The sequence below is a fragment of the Fusarium oxysporum genome, chromosome 2, assembly GCF_000149955.1.
Source record: "Fusarium oxysporum f. sp. lycopersici 4287 chromosome 2, whole genome shotgun sequence".
In the NCBI taxonomy this organism is placed as follows: domain Eukaryota; kingdom Fungi; phylum Ascomycota; class Sordariomycetes; order Hypocreales; family Nectriaceae; genus Fusarium; species Fusarium oxysporum.
Genome location: NC_030987.1, coordinates 2,866,161 through 2,888,493, shown reverse-complemented (window position 1 = coordinate 2,888,493; position 22,333 = coordinate 2,866,161). Strand labels below are relative to the sequence as shown.

Sequence of the window (22,333 nt, the reverse complement as noted above, 5' to 3'; positions counted from 1 at the left end):
CTAAAGTTGAGATTGGAAAAGGAAAAGCACTAACACCGGAGGTTTCTTTTCGCTAGCGTTCGCACTGGTGCCCGTTTTGATATCCAATAGTCTAATTTGTTGTTATTTTTGCCTACGTTTGTTTATCGCCACTTATGAGAAGATCAGGCAAGACTTGAATGGTCACACGTGCATAATTCCAGGCTGGGAAGACCAAGCTGCATTGGTGTTGATGCTTGCATCCTCCAGGTTTCCTTATACGATAAAGACGTAGCTGTTGAGTCAATACTTGTCCTGCATGATCCTTGTCTAACAATGCGAGTTGAGTGGTGTTTTGCTTATTGACTCACAAACGGAAGAGTCGTTGTCTCGTCCTAACGTTTGAAGGTCTCCAGTCTTAGTGTCACCCGGAGTACTGTAAATGTAAGTATAGGAGGCTGAGCTGCCACACCTAATGCACTGGATCATTGGATTGCATGGCAGCCTCAAGGCAACCACCCCTCCAACAAACATTCACACTCAGGCATCAGCTCTTGGTTATGGAGGGGTAAAAATGGAGGTATTTCATTGGCATGCACAGGCATGTGCAGGTACTTTCATAGGGCTGTATTGAAACTTGCTACCTGCCGCTTTCCACCGTCAGCCCGATGCTTTCCTCTCTCACAACTCTTCGTCTTACATTCATCTATTTCCTTCTTTCTATCAACAAACAAACCAGAGCATCAACATCTCTTTGACCAATTGCATATCTATTTCTTTGCGCATATTGTTTCTGTCTTACCCAACCTTGTCTGGCCTACATAACCTGCGCGATCCACCCTGCCGACACAGCTTCTGGGTTGGCTGCCTGCGATTCTTGACGCCAAACCATATCTATACCTTTTAATTTTCTATAACCGAGTCTTCCAACTGCCTCTGCTCTCTTATATCAACTGATCTAGAGATTAACCGTACTGAACTTTCTCGAATTGTTGGCGTGAGCCACGTTTCTTTAACAACAATGGATGTCCCGAATGACTGGCAGATCGAACAAGCACATGTTGCCTGGGATGATCTGGTTAATCAAAACAACCATCAACCTCAACATAGCACTCAAACCGCTCAGCAAAGTGAACCACAACCGCAGTCTCAGTCTCAATATAATTATCAACATCTTGATGTAAATGTTGACATGGCCCTCGAAGAACTATCACCCACACCAGCCCCTCTATCAAGCTGGACGGGTCCTTACTTCAACAAAGCAAGCAATTTCTACAGTAGCCATGTGCCGAACCTTCTACCAGAAAAGGATGTCGAACAGACTCGGCTGTTTGAACTCTATCGACTGCACATGGTGTCCTTCGAACTCAATCAGGGGGACACTCTTGTATTCATCGACTATCCTGTCCATCATAGAGGCGTTCTCGACTATACCGACTGCAATGGCATAGTCTATAAGTCACAGAAGTTTCAAGTTCACTCGAGCAAGCTGCTCGAGACTGGTTCTCCCAAATTCGCCGAACTTCTTGGCCCTACATACCAATTCAAAATCCAACGCCGTCGTAAGATGGTCAACAAACTACCCGACGGTATCAAGTATTTGCTTGATCTGACTCCACCCTCGGAAGGAGATGAGTTGGTGTTCCAGATGACCGAGCTATCTTTAACTCCTGGGATTATTAAATGGTGGAGCTCATATATTCTTAATGGCGTTGATCCATTCTTAGTTTGTGGTCAGTAATTGTACCTAGCTTGTAGCGCATCATCTGACACGCAGAATAGGCCATGATGATATTTGTAAGTGCAACAGACAGCCGAAAGGCACAGAAAACAACAAAGATGTCGATGCAAACGCCGAGCATGACAGCGCAACACCCATTGAGGGGAACGCACCTACCGGCTACAGGCTGAAACAACTAAAGCTTGACCCAGAGCGTGCTCTGCAGATGAAAGCCACGAATGAAGATGCGTACGAGACACCTCTATATCGGCATATTCCTGATTATTGCCCAATTCGCCACCGAAATGGCATCGTGAGGCTGCTCATGTTGATTGAAGGCAAAGGATGTATCCTGGATTCAGCTCCGAGACTGTTCACCATCTTGAAGTTGAGTTGCCTCTTCGAATGCAGCTCCATACTTACCGATCGTGTTACTCAATGGATAATGCACGGCCAGAACACTGCTTTCATCGAGGTCTTGCCCGAGGAAGCCTTGCAAATTGGGTCTCTGCTCAAGATTCCTCCTGTAATGGACTCTGCTTTCAGGATCCTCGTCAACGAGCTCGCTCTTAAACTGGCTGACACCAACCCAACAAAACATAATGCCCACAGCCAGACGACGATATTTGGGAGACGACTGGGCCAACTCCCCGATGAACTCAGCAACATTGTGCAGCATGGGGCACAAGCGCTCGTCGATAGAGTATCAGACATCAACACGACCTACAGTAACCCAAATTTGTTCGGTTCATGGGACATCGACGAGTGGGCCAAGCTGCAAGTAACTGAGCAGCTCCTCGAACAGGAAAATACACACCTTAGTCAAATTGCTTTGGAAAAGCTTCGTCTTCTCATGAGTGCCCTGACTCACGAATTTACGCACGCATGGGAAGAAGCGATAGACTCAGCACCAGTGGATGGCTTTTCAACGTACAACGGAATAGATCGAGACCGCCTGACATACGTGGAACCCAAGGATTTTGACAAGATGACTTTCATAATGATGGACTTTAATCCAATTCAGATGCTACTCTGTGCTGTGCCCTACAATGATCTCGGTGTTGAACTGGATAATCGAAGATGGAATCACAGCAGATGCAAACTGGATGGGCACAGGCATAAATCATACACCAGCCTAGTGCAAGAGGCAACAATTGCCCTCGACGACTTTCTTGCATGTACGCCGAGGCTATTCAACAATCTGTTATGGAGCCGTATTCTTGCACTCGGAGACCGCGAATTCCCAGAAATGGGTATGCGTTCCTCACACAGGCCTATTGTATCACTAAATGCCCTCGAAGCTGCTGTGAAAGATCGACTGAGGCCGCTAACTCTTTCGTGGAGACGAGAAAATTTCTGGCCTCCTCTCAACCTGACCCGCCATTTACTCCTCACACTCACCGAAAACGAACTCAAATACCTTCCTCTGTGGTGTGGAGGTAATGATGACGGAAGCGGAGGCGTATTTGGGGATGCAATTCCCTCAGCAGACTTGCTGGTGGCACCAAATGGCCCTGGACCTGGTTTCCATACAGGTTACACAATTTCAACCCCTTCGAGTGTCTGTGGTTCCATCATTGAGGACATGGATGCGCTACGAGTCTGGGTAAGTACGTCTGCTGCTTCGATGACCCAAGATAGACTCATCGCGTCGGAGTCTTCTTTTACCCTTGGCGAGTCTGATGTTGAGTTCACGAACGCCAGATACGCCATGCCCGCGGATCATCAGACAATGGGCGAAGCGGTCAACATGACAGTCGAGACAACCGATTCCGAGTCAGCATCCGTAATAGAAGCCTGGAGCTCAAACAGAGATGACAGTGATGATGATGCCTGCATGTGGGACTCTGATGATAGTGATGATACGGTTGTCTAATGATGATTTTTGGAACACGATAACGGGGTAACGGCACCAGAATCCAAAAATTGAGCACTCTCCTACGAATGGGAATGCATGTCTCTGAAATAACTTGAGCATATAGATTGGGAGGCATAGCTACTATCACTGGCTTTTAGTCTTGAGTGAAATGGTCAATAGCTCTTGTGAGTGCTCATATATCGTGTCGTTCCATGTACTAGTATTTTCCATTTCCTGCTATGCATGTACCTAAACGCCAAACATCTGCACGATATTTCCAACACAGATCAACCTCTATTGAGAGTATTTCCTGCTCCCTTGGGATTATGATCAACGAACTCATCCCACTCGCGCTGCTTGTACGTTTCACGATCTATAGCATCCATATCGTCCTCATCCACCACCTTCTTCGGTTCCACACCACCCTGGAGAATATTTCCTTGTCTCCTCTCTTCCTCGAGATACTCATCGATGGACATGGTCGGCAAGTTGTGCCCTGAGCGAAACACATCTCGTGACATTTGATCCCGTGAACCAAGCAGCGTAAATGGCTGCAAAGGTTTGCCTTGTTTAGACAGTAGCGGACCAGCTTGGAGAGAGTGTAGACGTCGTAGAGGCTGATCAAGTCGGGAAGAGTGATCTTCGGGAGATGGCGCATTTGTAGCTGAAGGCGCAAGCGGCCGAGGCGCCTGCGCAAGAATCTCCACCTCACGGTTTAATGAGTCTAACGCCTGAAGCGCAGAATGCACCGCGAAAGTGATTTGCGTCAGGTAAAGCTCCCGCACAAGCTCCTCATCGCCATCGTCCAGGTATCGTGGATTCCGTCTCAACATTTCCAACTTCTCTTTTAGCGCTTTCTCAGCGCGATAATTCGCAATCTTGCCATCTCGTCGCGCCGCAGCATCATTACTAGCAACAACAGCAAATCTCTCAGGATCGTCGCGATATCGCTCGAGTACGCGATCGTAAGGCTTAGGCACTAGGGCATAGCTGTCGACAGTGGCGAGGAAGCGCTCGTAGGCGGCGCGAGACTTGGAGAGGACCTCAAGGCGTTGGTCAGGGCTTTGATTGGGGTTTTTTTGTATGAGCTCCGCAACGTGAGCATCGAGAAGGAGATAAGGGAGATCCGATGTAGAAACGTCCTCAAGTCCTTCGTTGGAGGAGAAAAGGGCAAGAGCTGAGATTTGGTCGCGCGCAGAAGAGTAGAGGGATAGTGCAGCCTCGAGATCGGAGCGGTAGGCGGGCGAAGTTGCCTCGAAGGCGTTGTCTAAGGCGTGGCGCTTTTCTTCAGCGGCTTCGTAGAGAGAGCGCAGAGATTGGGGTTCTTCTGAAGACATGATAAATATGATTTGCTGTGGTGTGAAGTTTATTGAAGTAAATAACGAGGGGCGAATGTAGGGGATGATAAATCTAGACGAGACCCTTGGATTCTTTGATAAGAACCCCGCGCTAACCTCAAGCTCTTATCGATAAGCACGCTTCTGGAGCTCGCTTCAACTTGATTGAAATGGGACAGGGATCATCAGACATGTACAAGCTAACATGAAGAAAGTGAAATGCTATTCATATGCGGATATCGAATAAAAACCACGCCGAGGCCCCAGATAGCAAATGCCTCACATCCGTTGACGCCCAGAACCCAAACCGAATTGTTAACTCAGATTCCAAACCCCCCTCTCCATCAATATGCCCTTCGCTTGAAGTGGTTACCACACAATGTTTCTACTCAGCAACAAGAAATTACAGCAAAGAACCTGGCTGCGGTGGTTCTAGAACAACCAGTACTCCGTTCCTTTCATGGGATCAATTACAGGTCGAATAGTCTAATCCTCATCATCGTCGACCTCGAAAGGGTCGTCACTCTCATCATCTTGCTGCATGACCGATGAGTCGTCGTCAACAACGATCGGTCGTCTCGAAGCAGCGGCACGTCCTGGTCTCACTCTTGAGGAAGCCTTAGGAGGGGGCGAGTCTGGGTCAGCCATATCCTCATCTGAATCGTCGTCGAGGACAGATTTCTTGACAGCCTTTTTGGCAGCGTAAGCCTTTGCTGCTGGCGATAGAGTGGTCTGTTTAGTTGCTGGACGCGAAGCAACCTTTGATGCAGCTGTCTTGGTTGCTTTTGGAGCAGCCTTTGGCTTCGCTGGCTCTTTGCTCTTCGCGCCAGCGGGACGACCACGACCCTTCTTCACAGTAGCAAGACCGGCCGGTGTTGGGTCTTCGGAGTCCGTGCTGGTAGGCTTAGACTTGGTCGCAGCTGACTTGGATGGAGCAACAAAAGGCTCATCGTCAGAAAGGAAGCTGTCTATATGATCATCCTTGGTGGCCGTCTTGTGTGGCGACGACTTGGCGAGAAGCTCATAGTTGGTATCGTCAGGACTGTCGTCATCAAAGTCGAAAGCCTTGGCTGATTTGGGCCTCGACTTGGAAAGTCCGCTCACGCCGGCGTTGCCCTGGCTAGAGTCTGGCCGGCTCATGGCATGTAGACTAAACCTGCCCCTTTCGCGGTCACCAGCTGGCTTATCGATGCCCTTGACCAAGGCGCCAACATCACCAAGCATCTGATCATCGTCACTCTCGGAGTCATCATCGATAATTGTCTTGACCTTGGATGCCGCCGCTCGTTTGACCCGTGGATTCTCCGGTGCCTCAGTTGGAGGTGACTGGGAGGTCTTGATCGCAGGTGCGGATGATTTGCTGCGGCTGAGAGCGGCGTAGTCATCGTCAGAAAGATCCGACAGCTCCATAACATCAGCACTGGGTTCCTTCTTGACCTTTGGCTTGGAGCTGAACATCTCAGCAAACCGCTGAGCACTCTTGGTCTCTACCTTGGGCGCTGTTTTAACGGTCGCCTTTGACGCTGCAGCCTTTGGCCTTCCGCGGCCCTTCTTGTCAGGCTCATACTCGTCGTCATCCTTGACTTTGCGGCCACGAGCGGTGCCAGCACCTATCTTTTTAGAAACGCGGCGGCCCATGCGTCGGATGCTCGTCTTGATCTCAGCATCAACTGCAAGCTGAGTTTCCCATTCGGCCATGAAGTCATCAAGGTCGCGACACCAGAGATCCTTCTCACTGAGGGCAAGGAGTTCATCGTGCTCAGCCTTCTTCTTCTCGATAGCTTGCTTGAGCTTCTCGAGACGCTCAGCTGTCAGGGACCAGATGGGCATCTGCAACACGTTAGTTCACTGAACGTATTCAAAGACGACAAGTACTCACCGAGAGGAGGTAGTCATAGTCGCGAGCACCACCCTCCAAATCACCATCCACGTCCTGGTTCTCATCGGCATCATCATCTTCTTCATCTGCGGTCTTCTTCTTCTCACCCCCAGGGGGGAAAGCCTCGTAATCACAATCTCGAAGTTCTTGAACCAGCACGGTCTTCTTCTTCTTGCCAACCACAAGCTGTCCATCTATGATTTCTTTGATGAATCGGGCTTGGTTCTTGAGCTTGCGATAGTCTGCATGGAATACGCCTAACCAATGTTTCTGCGAGAGTTAGCTGGGTCGTCTAAAATTCGGATCAGGACTTACTTTTCGGTCAGTATACATGTCGAGACGGTATAGATAGAACTCCTCAAGGATATCCTCCACCTTCTCGTACTTGCGAATCATGCCTCGGGTGTCGAAAGCAACCAAATTGGAGGTGGCGACCTGCTTGGTCAGCTTGAAGCGCTCGAGGACGCCTTCTTCAAGGACCTTGCCCATGTGCTTATCATCCACAGCGATCTCAAAGTGAACAGTGCTGTGATCGTTGAATTCCTTGTAATCCTTGATCCAAGCTGGGCCATCGACACCGGCGATAATCTTCTCCAGCTTGCCCTTGAAATCGTCGGTCCACATACGAATAGGCAATTCGGTGATGACAACTTCGTTATCCTTCTGTTCGTTGTGATAGGCAATACCATTGAACTTGTACCGGTCAGGGCCAGCAACTTCGGGTGTACCCTTCCAGCCACGGAACCAGGGCATCATGGTTTCGAAGGGCCTTTCCTCAAGATCGTTATCATCCAAGCGACCCATTCGACGCTTCAGGTTTTTGACAATATCCATCGGGTGATAGTTGGGAATGGAAGTGCTCCAACCTGTACCAATGCCATCGGCACCGTTTACCAGAACCATGGGGATGATTGGAGCATACACCATTGGCTCGATTTTCTTGCCGTCTTCATAATGATGCATCAAGTTTGGCTCATCCATGGGGTGGAAGATCTTGCGGGCGAATGGAGACAGACGAGTGAAGGTGTAACGAGGACTGGCAGCATCAGATCCACCGGCAAGTCGAGAACCGAAGTTTCCACTGGGTTCCAGACAGTTGATGTTGTTTGAACCGACGAAGTTCTGGGCCAGGCCGATGATAGTCTGTTGGAGAGACTGTTCACCGTGATGGTAGGCAGTCTGCTCAGAGACATAACCAGCCAATTCAACGACCTTCTTATCTTTGACCAGGTTTCTCTTGAAGCAGGCATATATGACCTTACGCTGACCAGGCTTGAAGCCATCCAGCACGGACGGGATGGATCGCATATTATCAGCCATACTGAAGAGAATAAGTTCTCTATTGATAAAGTCGGAATATGTGATTGACTTGGTTGAGTGATCGAGGTATGTGCCCGGCACGAAATTACCAAGCCACTCCTTTCTGGCATCTGCTTTCTTCTTGGAGAAAGCCAGCTCCAGTAGGTCAGCTTCCTCTGGCTTCATGGTGTCAAATTCCTTCAAGTGGTCATCGAGGTTGGTGAAATAGACTTGTGCGTCTTCGTTGGAGCTTGTTCCCAGACCCTTGAAGTATTTGGAGTGCCATCGAGTGAGTTCGTTTTTGTGATCTTCCTTCCACTCCTCATATTCAGGCTGTGTGAAGAATGACTTTAATCGCTGGGGCTTCTTGGGGTTGGGACCCTGCCAAACTTTGACAATAGGTGTGATGAACTCTCGGAAGAAGTCAGGGATTTTGAGAAGCGATGGAAATTGAACCTGAAGGAAGTTGATAAGAAGTCCCTTGATATGACTACCGTCGTGATCCTGATCAGCCATGATCATCAAATGACCATATCTAAGATTCTTCGTGTCCGTGTACGTCTGCTTGTGCTTGAGACCCAGGAACTGTTTAATGTTCTGAATTTCAGCGTTCTTCATAATTTGGTCAACTGAAGCGTCTCGCACATTAAGAAGCTTTCCACGAAGCGGGAAAACACCAATGCGGTCAGGGTCGAGAATGGCACGACCAGAAACTGCCAAACCTTTGGCAGAGTCACCTTCTGTCAAGATCAGAGTGCATTCGTGACCTCTTCTGGTGCCAGCAAAGTTGGCTTCGACGAGCTTTGCGTTGTTGACTCGGCTTCGTTTGTTTCCATCACCCTTGGCCAACATCTTGTCGGCCTTCTTCTCAGCAAAATCCAAGATGTTTTGAAGGGCATCGGATTTTGCGATCTTCTTAAGGAAGTCTTCACCCAGTTTGCATTTGCTACCAAACTGGCTCGGCTTGGTAGTCATCTGCTCCTTTGTTTGCGAAGTAAAAGCTGGATTGTTGATGTAACAGTTGACAAAGATGAAGATATGATTCTTCAGGTGACTCTGCTTCAGAGCATGACCCTTGCGCTTCTTGTTCAAAGCCTTGAGAAGAGCTTCAGTGACCTGGTCGGCGATGTAGTTGACATGAGTGCCTCCGCTTGTTGTGGCGATCGAGTTGACGAAGGAAACTTGCTGAAAAGTACCATCAGAAACAGCGAAACCAACCTCCCATCGAGGATGCGACTTGTCCTTATCCATTTCAACAGTACAGGTCGGAGCGCCTCCCTCTTCTGTGCTTCTCTCCTTGGCGATGGACTTGGCATAGAGATCACAGTAGGCCTTGAAATCCTTGATCTTAATTTGCTCGCCGTTAAGGAAAACCTTGATTCCTCGGATCGTGCCCACCATGTCGTAAACTCTACGGTGAAGGAGAGACTCGAGATCATCATCGATGCCATCTTCCATACCAAAACGCTTGAAGTCGGGCTTAAAGGTTACTCGGGTGAAGTCCGAGGTTTTGCTGCTGGTGATTTTGGCCTTCTCCATCGTCTGCATGTTGTTTCTCCAGGTCTGTTTGTACCTCTTGCCGTGCTCACTGTCTTGGCATTCAAGGTTGAATTCAGTGCTGAAGACGTTACACAGCTTGGCACCGTAACCGTTGCGACCACCAACGGTTTTCTTCTCGTCGTCGTCGAAGTTGGAACCCGCCAACAGATGTCCGAAGATAAGCTCAGGAATGTAGATCTTCTCCTTTTCGTGAATAACAATAGGAATACCCTTTCCGTTGTTTTCGACGCTGATCACACCGTTCTCACGATCGATATTGATCTTCATGTAAGTCATGGAGCCATCGCGCTGCTTGTTGTCGGCAGCGTTGACCAAGATTTCGTCAAAAATCTTGTAAAGACCAGGGACAAAGCTGACGTTCTTGTACTCCATCAACTGGCTCTCTTTGTTCAGAACCCACATCTGTTGTTCCGTCCTCTCAACAGAACCGATGTATGTATCAGGTCGCTTGAGGATGTGCTCTAGTTGTGACAGCTTCGTGTACATTTCGGTGGCCGTCTTCTTCTTGCCAGGTTTGGCGGGGCTGTCAATTACCATGCTATCATTCTCAAGCTCCTCCAAGGGCGCACCAGAAGACTTGCTGACTGCAGGTTCCTTCTTTTGCTTCTTAGCTTTGGGAGGTGTGTTTGAGAAACCTGAGGCAATGCTTATATCATCGTCATCGCTCTCCGGTGTTGGGCGCTTTCTGGGCGCGCTCTTCGTTTTAAGGGTTGTTTGCACCATCTTTTTGACGGGCGGCCGCGCAGCAGCCTTCTTTGGTGCGGCTTTGGGTTTCGCCTTCTGTTGAGGAAATGTCAGGTTATGTTTGTGCAAAAGTGCAGATACGCAAGTGTTCGGCGAGAAATGTGTTTGATGTAAATAAGTCTGAAGAGAGGGATTGAAAGAATGCGATGCGGTCTGACAGGCAAAGTAGGCAAATGGAGGAAGAGAAATAGGCACACAATGTGCAAACCGATTTATTGTGCCAACAAAAGAGGGGTAAAAGAAAGGATTACTTACGGTTTCAGGGACATAGCCATCTGACTCCTCCCCAAGACTGAACATGGACGCATCGGAGTCCATCTTGTTGTTGTTTGCAGTGAGGGCAAAGAATCTGGCTTGGGGCGCCAGGGCAGGATTTAAGGACAATGAGTTTGAATACAAGGGTCTCAATGAGGGATAAAACAAGGACAGTGGGGTCAAGAATGAAGGACGACCAGGTCGAGCGAGTGGTGATGCTCGCGTACAGAGTCGCGATAACAAAAATGAAGAAATAAAAGGTGCCAGACTTCCCATCAACAATTAAAACAGTCCTACCTTATTATGTTGTTGTGACAATCAAGGGTCCCTATTGTAAACAAATCTTACAGGGACGCGACGTTGGCGACCCACTCCCGCCCGTCGTGGGGCCGCGCATCAGTGCCTCAGGCCAACTCATCTCTTTCCAAACGCCAGACCTCGTGACCCGGCACATGATGTTGTAAACTGGTGTGAGTGGAAGAGACGTCTGGTTGACCAAGGTATTTAGGTAATGGCTTTGAATTGCCGATTGTTTACACATTTCTTGACACTCGATTTCCTTACAAAGAAAGTCTCTCTGCAAAATCTGTCGAGTTTCAGGAAGAGACATGAATTCGTTTCTGTCAAACCCGATACTCCTCGCCTCACCGGTTCGCTCAAAGACGGGATGAACTCAAGGCTCCCCTTATGCAAACTTACTTTCGGCTCAAGACCTCTTCAGGCCAAACAGGATCTTATTTTGATTAAGATGGAATGAAAACATCCCCAGAACAAATAAAAGGATAGCAAACCATTACTCTCCTCGTTTGATTAACGCTTCGGCTCGTGCCACACGTGCCACAAATCTCCCAGAACAGGAGCTTTCCTCATAGAAATTGCGGCAACTTGAAAAGCATCCGAGGCCGGGCCTCTTCTAGTGGTATCGCGGTCGCTTATTCTCCGAAAAGAGCCTGTCAAGCTCGAAGTCAGACATGCACCGGTCTCAGCCTGGGCTAAGCGGGCCGAGTCAAAGTGTGCGACTTAGGATGAGGGCAAGTGTCTGCCAGATGCCTGTGTGTCTCCATGGGATGAGCCTACAACACTTGTTTATTCTCCTGGTTCCACCATATTCGAGAATAACTTGACTGAGGCGGACTGTATCACCACCAGAGGACTCAACGAGGCATCGACTGTCGCCTCACCGCCAGATTAGCTTACAGCTTGTTGTGCCTGCCATAGCATTCGATGGGCATCTTCGTTGATCATCGTGTAGCATCGCTGAAAATATGAAAGTCGGTATTCTGGCCACATTCTGGTATGGTCTTTACACCACGCTCAAAGCCAGGATTCTGGCTTCTACCCGTGTGGTATGGCCAGTGCTGCATTTCATTCCTTCGTACCTTGTGAGGCTGGATTCGATCAAACATCTAAAGTCCTCAAATCTAATCATAAAAGCACTGCCTCTCTACACAACACAGCTATTTTACGCGGGCAACGAGACTCATGCCACACCAACGGGGGAGGAAGAACGGTGACACCGCCCGAAATTCGATGCAGGGAGCCGTTTTGTGTCCTTGGCTGCGCCTGGTGCAAAAGAAACGCTAACTCGCCATGGACTGCCGCTGTCATACCGCTCCGAAATCGTACAATCATCTGAAACCAAGCTTTGAGAACCAGGAAGGAATTCATCTACTCTGATACCGATTTGGACAATCATTCGTTTCCAAATTCGTCAGAGCTCGGTCCGATAAGCTTGGTAAGGTGCCAAATATGATGTTCATCTTTCAAAATTAGGTACGGATGTCATTTTGTCCGAATCAGGAAGACCGAGATACCCAGACAGTGCCTCAAATGCCCAAATGCTGCAGACCAAGACGGTGTTCACTCAAGAAACGCCATAACCCGTTGCTGGGCCCTGCCTCTACCCTTTCTGCAACTCCTGGTTGACTGGTTACTCCCTATTCAGTGACAGGACCATCACTGGCCATTTCGATTAAGTGGACAGAAGACCCGACCCCGGAAGAGCGTCGCTGCCTGAGCCGTCGGCTGGTCGCGTCAGATGCCATGAATTTCGCGAGACGGTGATAATTGCCAAAAGGTCATCGACTTCGAACGGAGTCTTATGCCTACTCATGACAAAAGAGTAGAATAGATCATGCAAAGTTATGGTGGCTCAGGTCATTGACATCGTACTCCAGAGATCGGGGTGCAGTCATACTACGCTAGTTGACGATATGGAGGGCACAACGCCCAACAGGTCCTCCAGGCTCTCTCAAGACTGGCGCAATCGTAACTTGAATCAAATGGTACATAAATGCCAAAGTGTTGATGGCCACTCCATGGGCAGGAGGGGCGAGCGTATTTGGCATAGGCTTGTGTCCCCTTTCGGGGAATTTTCTTGTGCCTGTACGCCTAAGAGCTCGTGAGAGTAACAAAGGTCAGAGACATGACAGGTTCGTTTCTGGCTTCACCGCGATAGATCATATGAGGGGGAAATCTAACAGACTGACTTCTGGAAGCGCCATCGAACTCTCATCAGAAACTTCCCACTGGTGTAGTATGCAACGGCTATGCACAGGTCTTTGGTCAGAATAGAAGGACCCATGAAACGTATCCCTGACAAACATTGCTACCTCATATATCTATTGACCGCAGAAACCGGAGACACGTCTGATAGGCCTGTTGGCCATGTTGATGTGCAAGCCGTCTCAGTAAGGAAGCGTGCCCCTTCTAGCTGTCAGTTGTCATACTGACACGTGGGGGCGACTCGAGCAATTCTAAGGGAGTGCTGAGATGAACAACAGAACCTCAGTGGCAGCAGGGCCGCTGTCTTCTGTTGTACAAATATCAGGAAACAGACTGGGGTAGAAGGTCCTGGACGATGTGGTATGCAAGCATCCGCCTGTACTTCATTCTGACTGAGCCTGTGGGGCGGTCTTAGAAGGCGAGACAACCAATTCGTTATTCTTGGTTCTCCTTCGCGGCTCACAGTTCAGTCTCGATCTCCAGCCTTCAGACTATACCAGGGATTTAGCCATTCAATCAATGAGAGACGAACCGCAATATTAATTAGACGAAGCCAAGATTGTGTGGTGCCCTGTCGAGTTCAGAGCAAAAGAGAGGATGTCTCCGGGAGTGTAACGGACGGCACGGAGTGAAGGCTGACCTATCCACACCCAACAGCTCTAATACGCACCCCTGTTGCAGTTCTTTCTGCCTTATGGTCCTCCTAATGCGGAGGGGAATTCTAGAGGCTATAGAGGAGCTGTTTGATAAAGCGGGACTCTGGACTCAAACATATCTCCTAGGGGAATGAACAAAACCATAGCAGTAGGACAACGCAACAATACGTTCCCATTCATCAAAGTATCTGGAAACCTCATCCTTGCATTTCTACCTAGGCTTCAAACTGAGCCCAATTTCTTTTACTATATCATTAATAGCCTGCCCCGACATCGTTCCGTCATCTATCACTTGGTGGCTGTTCCTAGTATCTGCTAGCACCAGGCGGTGGGAGCTCGTCAACGGAGCTCTAGCCCCTTGGAAGCCGGCATTGAAACTGAAAGAACAAAGAAAACATAACGAAGAGTGTCGGCCTGACCTAAACAAGGCGTGACCGACTTTTTGGAGTTGCAGGTTCCCGAGCAACTTTGCTGGCCGAGCCAGCTCAGGCTAGGGTTCCTCACCACTGCCTATTTCGGTACACGCAGGCATATTTGCCCTCCCCCGACTTGTTTGTCAAGCTGAGGAGTGACTTGAAAGGCGAATAGTTTCCCCCAGCTGTAGTGTTGCGGCTGTCTGTCCTTCTCTGCAATCCAGAAGTAGTTATATCACGGCCGCTGCCCGCTGTGCTATCCAAACCACTTGGTTTAGCCATCTCTTTACGGCCAAATCTCTGGCCTCCTACATCTCGCGAACATCGTTACGCTTCTCAAACTTCTCTTTCTGGTATTTCTGGCAAACTTTACTGGTTTCCATCATGTTGTCCCTTAAAGGTCTCCTGAACCCAGCACCAGCTGGAGATAATGATTCCCCCTTTCCTCGACCAAGTCTTGCGCCCGAGTTCCCACCAATCCCAAATTTAGAAGAAGCATCAAATCAATCTGGGAACCGTTTTATGATGGTTTCTGATAGAGCTGGGCCGAAAGACGCCAACAACATGGCCAAGTCGAAGCTGCGCGGTCCAGTCAAGTTTCACCCTTTCGAGCGTCTCGACGAGATTGCTTTGCAAGAGATACTCCGATTCCGAGTCAAGCCATTTGGGAATATCCAGGATTCAAGCCTTCACATCCCATACAACAGTGGTAAAAAGGACTTTTACGAAAAGACAGGACGAGAGAGCTTCGAGGGTAAGTAATCAAGTTTAACGTTGATCACCAGTTATTGACGCAAGCCTAACAGTTTTCAAATACGAGTTCACCTTGACTGAACAGAACGCTGAGTACGCTGTGATGTGGGACTACAATGTCGGGCTCGTTCGCATGACCCCTTTCTTCAAATGCCGCGGCTACGGAAAGGCAAGTGAAAGAACAAGCCTCCACATACATATACTAACTGTCAATGGAATAGACAATTCCGGCAAAGATGTTGGGCCTCAATCCAGGGCTCAAAGAAATCACACATAGCATTACTGGAGGTTCTATAGCTGCTCAAGGTATGTTCCATCCCTCAGCGCCTTCTGGTCGTTTGCTCATCAGTCTACGCAGGTTATTGGATGCCATACACATGTGCCAGAGCTGTCTGCGCAACCTTCTGTTACTCTATCGCAGGGGCCTTGATTCCAATCTTTGGCCCAGACTTTCCGTCTCTCTGCATTCATCCCAGCGCGCCTGACTTCGGCCGCATGGTCATCAGCCAGCAAATAATCATCGAAGCTACCCATGAAGCCGAAATGGCTCGGCGTATGCATATGAGTACGATCCCACCTAACTTCCACGGCGCTACGAGCTATCCGAGAGACGATCGAAGTATTCCACCGGGTATCTATGCCCAAGAAGAGCGCCGTCATCGATTCCGACCCCGTCTGTTCTGTGATCCATCGTGGGCCATGGATAGCGACATCGAACGCCATTACATGTCAGCTCCCAACTCAGCCTCGAGTAGCGGCTCGGGACTTCCTGGCTATATGGTGACTTCTCGTCCGGGATCCAGCTGGGCCGTTGCAAACCCGTCTAGCCCTGAGCCTAATCCCTTGCTCAGTGCGGTCCCTCGCATCCCACCTTTTCAGAATGAAGGCGCTCTCTCGTCTGCTCCATGGGGACCTAAGAGACGACTGGACTACGACGACTGGGACAGCTATTACAGAGAGAGTGCTAGTCCCGCCATGAGCCCGAGATCTATTCTCATGGTTTCGACCCTGAGGCCAGCGCTATGAGGCAACGAGTGATCAAGACGCCACAAAGCGTACCTGATGCGGCCCAGAAGGACGCAGCTATGCTTCTCTTAAACCTCAGGATGCAGGACCAGGGGCCCTCTGCTCCCAACGCCGTCGAGTCGCCGCCTCCCATCCAATTGCAGCCTGCGCTGGAGGAAGGACATCGTAATAAGAGACTGCGAGCCACTTCGTTGTCCAAGTAACTGTGACAGAAAAGGAAAAGGGGCAATGGGTTTCTATCGACAAAGGAGTCTTTGGGGGTTATAGTATTAACAGCGAATAGAATGGAAAAGTTCGGACACTTGATTTCACTCAACCACTTAATCGCCAGTATCTGGCGACATCTCGATCATATAATAACTGCATAGAGCACATCATTTAGGGCCTAGGAAACAGCAATCGCAAGTCTTAGTTAGTACACAAACATCATTGTAGAACAAAGCAACTTATATTCTTTCTTACATCCATCAGCTTGTCTCTCCCTTTTCAGCCGCTCTCTTTGCCTTGTGCTCCCTTGTCCATGCCTCTGCCTTATCCTTAGGAACGATAAAGATCCTCACCACCTCATCCACCACCTCAACCTTACCCGTTCCCAGAACCTTCAGCAGCGGCACCCGCTTGCCCATCTTGAGTAGACCACCCTGTGTGGTTTCCACAAACGCCTCCACGCCTGCTGTCGTGTACACACCCTCCTTGTCCCACGGCAGAGGGAAGATATAGCTCAGATGATCCTCGAGCGAATGTGTTTCCTCAAACGCCTTGATGAAATCAGACTCCAGGTGCAGAGGGTACAGCAGTACTGTTGGGAACGCAAGCGTGCTGCGGGGATCGTCAGGATCTGGGAGGAGCGCAATGCCCGCGTCTTCCATCTCTGGTGGTTGGGAGGTTGTGCGTGTGGGAATATTCCTCGCTCGTAGTGCGGCTTTGATGAGAAGTGCACGCCGCTTCTCCTTTGCTTCGCGCTCTGCGTCCCTCTTTCGTCGCGCGTCGATCTCTTTAGCTCGCTTAATGATATCGTCCGCTACAGCACGCAACGAAGCATTGTTTTCGTCTAACGAAAGACCGCGCGCACAAACATCATCGGCCTCCTGGATACGATCCACTGCAAGGAGTGCTCGTGCACTGCGGAAGTATGCCTTGATGTTTCGCGGGTTGAGGCGCAACGCCGCAGCGCAATCAATCCAGCAGCTGCGGTAGTTCTTAACAGCGAGGTGGCACGCTGCCCGGTTGACATAGAGCGCTTCAAGAGTCTCGCGCTGCTTCTGAATCTCCTCCTCAGTGTCGATTACACCCTCCTGGTTTTTCGTCTGCTCGCCCTTGGCGCGCTTGCGCTCTTCGCCAGCGAGAATAGCAATGCCCTTTCCGTAAAACTCCTTTGCATCGGCGTAGCTCTTAAGTTTGAAGTACTCGTTTCCACGCTCCTTGAACTCCTGGCCGTTTTCGAGAGGTGTGCCTTCATACGCGAGTGCCTGCAGTGCGGCAATATCTTCATTTTCCTCATTGGCATCAAGGTCTGTCATGAAAAGGGGCGACTTGTTTAGATCTTCCCATACTTCGTCAACAGTCTTTCCGCTGGCGATGGCATGAGCTGGGGGCAGCTCAGGTTTGGTGGCCTCTGTGGCACTGGTATTTGGCTGTGGTGAGGCCTGCTCCAGCTTCATGGCCTCGTCCAGCTTGTCGGTTATCTCCTCGATTTTCATTTTTGCCTTTTAGAGCAGATGAATCCGCCACTGTTGTCTTCAAGTCAGGACTGTTGTGGTGAGTCTTATACTTCAGATGTCATTGGTGGGTGGATTCAGAGTGACTCGATTGCTAAAATTTGAGTTTCTCCAACTTTTGGGTGGGCGGCGAAAATTCTATTGGGCATCGGCTACCTTAACTATCACGACTCAGGATTCATATAGAGGGACCCCGTGAGGGGGGGAAAAAACTTTCTAATACTCAGGATACCAGAATTAACTAATCTAAAGGCCTACTAAGATATACCTAAACTTATGTAAGTCTTTCTATCACTTAGGATAGAGATCCTAAGGTTTCTTGCCTCTTCGAGAGGGGCCACTGACTATCGCACGAACAACTGAACATACCTAGGTAGGTTGCCAATACATAATTTCAATGAGAAAGGCAGACCTTGGTCCATTGGCGGCAATTTAAAGCATTCATTCATTAAACCACTTAGATGGGAGTGGTCATATTTGTAATTACTTCTATTCCTATTTACCTCACTTTTATCTAACTTATATACCAAATCCCATCTTCAACCGTAAACCCAATTCAAGAACAAATAAACTCCGCATCAAAGCTTTTTTCTTCAATAATCAAGCCAAACTCCAAAAAGTAAAAAGTCATCCCAAACCAAATCAATCATTATACCTGGGGTATACATAACTTCGTAAAAGCGGCCGTGATAAACACCATCTACCAGTCGTTTTTATAGGCAAATTTATCAAAACACGCTTGAACCCCCAACTCATGAGGGTATAAAACAGTGTGACTTGCTGCAGGCAATCAAGTCTAAAAACGGGTTGCAAAACCCGCGAAGTCGCTTCGGCATGTTCGACCTGATCGGGTTTCAAACTGCGCCGCGTGCTCCTCATGGGGAGTCATAAAACTCAGTCTCAGTCACTGTAACAGTCTGTTTGTTGGGTGCCTTGGAAGCTTCCTCATAGGGCTCCTCATTGCGCCGGCGAGGAACAGAGAAGCACTGAACGGCTCCCAAAATAGCGACAATAGCGCTACCATACCAGGCCAAGGCAGAGCAATCTGATTTGGTACCGACCGTCCACAAGAATCCAGCGACGGGTGAAGCAATCATTCGGCAAGCAGCACCAGCACTTGCTGCCAAGCCGTTTACTTTTCCAAGAGCGCTTGGGGCTGGTGTAGCCTCCTTGATGAGGATCATAAGAAGAGGATATAGTATAATGGAGAGAATATTGCGGATGATGAGACAGCCATAGATAGCGGGGTATAAAAGGCTCTCAGGGACAAGGAGGAGCATGGGCATCAGCACGTAAACAACAGGGTGGAGGACAGTAACGAGCAGGAAAAGGCGATAGGTTCCAAGCATCTTGACAGTCCAGGGGAAGACGAAAACCTGGATAAACAGAGCGATGCCGCCGTCGACGGCCAAAATCACACCAACATCTCGTGGAGTCATGCCCAAGCCACCAGGCGAGTAAAAAGGAAAGATAGAGCCATGCTTGAACATCTCCACAGCATCAACACGGCTGTCTTCGAAGAAGATGGGCAGCAAGTGGTCGAAGGTCATGGAATGGTAAGTGAAGATTGACAAGGCGACAATGAAGCCAACAACACGGCAATTCCAGATCTTGATGGGAGCTGCAGCTGTCTTCTCGTTTTCGATACAGAGAGTATCCCAGTCCCCAATTGAGCCATCGGTTGAATCCTCGGTTGTCTCTATCGCACCATAGGCCTGTGGCTCAATCTCGGTGGCCATTCGGTTGTTCATCATGAGGGGGGTCTCCTCGCTGACGTGGTATTCACTGGTAGGAGCGTGATGGACCATGTCGGGATGGGTTTCCTCAAGGAGGAGGAAACCGAGCACAATGCTCACAAGCAGCAATCCTGCGCAGATGATGTTGGGCAGCAAGTAAGGTTGCCTCTGGAAGAGGCTGCCGGTCGGAAAAGATTCAGGCCAAGAGTCATGGGGGTTGGCAAACATGCCACCGATAGAGGGACCAACAATGGTTCCAATGCTCCAGACAAAAGGCATGATGGAGTATGCACGTGCTAAGATATTGATCAGTCGTTGGAATTCGAGCAATGGTCTGCAGACTTACGCTCATGCTCAGGTTTGGTGACCAGCTCCCCAACCATGGTTTGGATAACACCAATATTACCGTTCAGCAGACCACCGAGGAGACGGCCAAACAAGGCAACACCGAAGCTTGGAGCCACTCCTACCATCAACATGCTGATCATTGTACCTAGAGATCCAATAATCAAAACGGGCTTGCGGCCGATACGATCGGACAGGGCGCCCCAGTACGTTCCCATAACAGCTTCAGCAAGAGAAAAGGCGGATATAAGGATGCCAGAGTAGAATGAAGCATCTTCTTCGCGGCCTATTTCGAAGCTTTTGACAAGGGCCCAGGCGTATGGGAAGATGGATGTTAAAGCGATAGGCTCAGCGAGTCGAACAATGGCTTATTTAGAGTTAGCACGCGTTATTAAGGTGCAATATCTGATCTTACCCAGAAGGAAGAGCTGCATGGCCGGGAATGCATCTGGGTCACGAGGACCAGTGCGAAGCATACCCATGGTAATTCTTGTGATGGATCACGGCCTGGATGGAAAGAAGGGCAAGTTGTTGAGCTTGTGAAAAAACAATCGCCGCCTTGATCCCAAATTGGGTGGGAAATAAGCAAAGCGACGATTCCACGGAAGGGATATTTGGAAAAGGCAGAGGGGTGGTTATCGCGGCCCTTTGGGATGGAAGTGGCTGTCTTGTTGGAGAATTTGGAGAGCCAGTTAGTACGGGATTTCACAAGGAAATCAGCAATAGCAGAATCACAACAGTTAAGATGGAAGAACAAGAGCCCAGATTGGAGATGGGAAGTGATTCAAACTTTGGATATGAAAAGTTAGTTAGACAGGTAGAAAAGTTCAATCACGAAGGAAAGGAAAGAGGGTGGGAGATGGGATATTTCTACCAAAAGTCAGTCAAGCAAAGTGCAAGCGCAAGTTGGAGGAGAAGGAGAAGAAGAGCAGCCCGTGTAAGTGCAGCGACACCTTTTTGTGGAGACCGAAATCGCAATCAAAGGCCAACTTCAACCTTGGAACAAGCCCAGACGCTTCGCTTGCTCGCTCGCTCGCTCTCCCTGGCCGATAAGGTCCCGTCAACTTACTCGGCGGAGAAAAAAGAACCTGGCTTTTGCTTGCAGTGGAACAGTCGAAGCTTCGTTTGCAGCATGTGGGGCGGTCGCTAAGCTTGTCCTTGTTGCTGGGAGTTGCATACACCATCAGGAAATTTGAACCAACAGTTGCATACGACAAGGCCCAGAGAAGAAAAACTGGACGGTAGAATAACACCGGGGGCGGCCAGAGTGAGACAAAGTTTGCCTGATCTTCCTTCACCTGTTTGTCGTCTTGGTGTCAGGTGTCAAAGATAAGAGACTCTGGATCATTTACGAACAATTGGATGTTTCTGGTGTTTCCGTCCACTGCCGCGAGAATATGGCATTGAAACACTACACCTTCTTGCCTCCCTGATATCGGTTCACATACATACATATGCATGCATCTCTGGTCTGAGACTCAGCCAGATAGCCACACCTTTCATCCTCTTCTCCTGCCACTGTTGACTGCAGGCATGAAGTGTCTCGTGATACAGGAAGAGACTGCTCCACGGACTATCGCAGACAAATTTCCGGACTGTCGGCAGGTGGTCACTTGGACACAGAGAGTGAATGGGGCCATCGTTAGACGGGACCGATGGAGTCGTTGGCGTTGGCGCTGGTGTTGCTTCACTCAAGTCCGTGGCAAGTGTGTCTTGGTCTCACAAGATGATGGAGGGGAACTCTCGGGAGCGTCCTGGATTCTGCATGCAGCTAACGGAAATATGTCACTTGATTGGGCGGCTTGACCGATGGTGGTCTGTGTCAAGGTTCCATCCTCAACGTCGCATGCATGTCGATTGCCGGTGGGCCACCCCTAGGATGCCATTGAGGCCAGAGCTTCCTTCTAGCGTATGACTTTATCCGGTATCTGAGATTTGAGCGTATGTAATGATTGGCTGTGTCTTTTGTTTAGACCCGCCACCCTGGAATTGAAAATTCTCTCTTCTGGTCGTTTCGTTGCATTGCATTCGTTTGTTCATTTCCATCGGAGCCGATGACCGGGCATTGAGCGACTACGCAAGAGCGTCCCTGGTTTTGAATCGTTCTTTTCGTAACATCAACTTAAGCGCCGCGTAACGACTCAAGCCATGTCCTGGCTTGAATCAGCCACGCAATATGTAGATCCAGTTGTTTAAGTCAATGATAGCTCCAGCGATGAGAAAGAAAATCGATCAACATCTCAACACCACTTCATGTCCTGACAAAATGTATGATATTCGATGTCAACATACTCGCAAAAGTTTTGTTTGTATGCTGTGTTGGTGACTGTGTATCCATTTCATCATCTCCTCACTCTCACGGACTTGAGGAGATCCCAGGAATCCAGATGGTTCCATGCAACTCAACCGCGAACAAGGTCCTTGCGACCGCAACCCTGCGTAATACCGGCCAAGCTCCGCTACTGGTGGATTCAAGCTCTAGCATCTCTGTAAAGCGAGATACGAACCTTGGAAAAGGATGCGGCTCAACAACGTCAGTGGCAGATCAGGTTTCAGATTCGAGAATACGAC

General features: G+C 49.2%; 6 protein-coding genes across 13 annotated transcripts; 2 read left to right on the top strand and 4 right to left on the bottom strand.

Moving 5' to 3' along the window:
- Window positions 1-526: 526 nt before the first annotated feature.
- Window positions 527-4,934, top strand: FOXG_08259 (uncharacterized protein). 2 transcript variants are annotated; one of them, XM_018387086.1, is made up of 3 exons: window positions 527-1,691; window positions 1,741-3,284; window positions 3,383-3,732. In XM_018387086.1, exons 1-3 carry the CDS (start codon window positions 980-982, stop codon window positions 3,494-3,496), a joined length of 2,370 nt encoding a protein of 789 aa, XP_018244891.1. In that variant the 5' UTR covers window positions 527-979; the 3' UTR covers window positions 3,497-3,732. The 2 variants fall into 2 exon arrangements, with proteins under 2 accessions (XP_018244891.1, XP_018244890.1); XM_018387085.1 differs by having other exon boundaries at window positions 1,741-4,934.
- FOXG_08258 (uncharacterized protein) lies at window positions 3,824-4,873 on the bottom strand (the record flags this gene model as incomplete). Its single annotated transcript, XM_018387084.1, has 1 exon — window positions 3,824-4,873. The coding sequence occupies one exon, from the start codon at window positions 4,871-4,873 to the stop codon at window positions 3,824-3,826; it is 1,050 nt and encodes a 349-aa protein (XP_018244892.1).
- A 131-nt stretch (window positions 4,935-5,065) lies between the features above and the next one.
- FOXG_08257 (DNA topoisomerase II) lies at window positions 5,066-10,933 on the bottom strand. Of its 2 annotated transcripts, XM_018387082.1 has the most exons (4): window positions 10,611-10,933; window positions 7,068-10,391; window positions 6,753-7,022; window positions 5,066-6,703 (listed from the first exon to the last, which is right to left on the bottom strand). In XM_018387082.1, exons 1-4 carry the CDS (start codon window positions 10,884-10,886, stop codon window positions 5,360-5,362), a joined length of 5,214 nt encoding a protein of 1,737 aa, XP_018244888.1. In that variant the 5' UTR covers window positions 10,887-10,933; the 3' UTR covers window positions 5,066-5,359. The 2 variants fall into 2 exon arrangements, with proteins under 2 accessions (XP_018244888.1, XP_018244889.1); XM_018387083.1 differs by lacking the exon at window positions 5,066-6,703 and having other exon boundaries at window positions 6,726-7,022.
- A 145-nt stretch (window positions 10,934-11,078) lies between these two features.
- On the top strand, window positions 11,079-16,429 carry FOXG_08256 (uncharacterized protein). 5 transcript variants are annotated; one of them, XM_018387081.1, is made up of 6 exons: window positions 11,079-12,383; window positions 12,556-13,042; window positions 13,109-14,938; window positions 14,991-15,106; window positions 15,159-15,243; window positions 15,296-16,429. In XM_018387081.1, exons 3-6 carry the CDS (start codon window positions 14,569-14,571, stop codon window positions 15,961-15,963), a joined length of 1,239 nt encoding a protein of 412 aa, XP_018244887.1. In that variant the 5' UTR covers window positions 11,079-12,383; window positions 12,556-13,042; window positions 13,109-14,568; the 3' UTR covers window positions 15,964-16,429. The 5 variants fall into 5 exon arrangements, with proteins under 5 accessions (XP_018244887.1, XP_018244884.1, XP_018244886.1 ...); XM_018387078.1 differs by having other exon boundaries at window positions 11,079-11,992; window positions 12,045-14,938; XM_018387080.1 differs by having other exon boundaries at window positions 12,556-14,938.
- Window positions 16,273-17,820, bottom strand: FOXG_08255 (uncharacterized protein). The gene has a single exon (XM_018387076.1). The coding sequence runs from the start codon at window positions 17,661-17,663 to the stop codon at window positions 16,431-16,433; it is 1,233 nt and encodes a 410-aa protein (XP_018244882.1). The 5' UTR covers window positions 17,664-17,820; the 3' UTR covers window positions 16,273-16,430.
- A 287-nt stretch (window positions 17,821-18,107) lies between these two features.
- FOXG_08254 (uncharacterized protein) lies at window positions 18,108-21,479 on the bottom strand. Of its 2 annotated transcripts, XM_018387075.1 has the most exons (4): window positions 21,119-21,479; window positions 20,178-21,060; window positions 19,764-20,129; window positions 18,108-19,713 (listed from the first exon to the last, which is right to left on the bottom strand). In XM_018387075.1, exons 2-4 carry the CDS (start codon window positions 20,242-20,244, stop codon window positions 18,557-18,559), a joined length of 1,590 nt encoding a protein of 529 aa, XP_018244881.1. In that variant the 5' UTR covers window positions 20,245-21,060; window positions 21,119-21,479; the 3' UTR covers window positions 18,108-18,556. The 2 variants fall into 2 exon arrangements, with proteins under 2 accessions (XP_018244881.1, XP_018244880.1); XM_018387074.1 differs by having other exon boundaries at window positions 20,178-21,479.
- Between the last annotated feature and the right edge of the window lie 854 nt (window positions 21,480-22,333).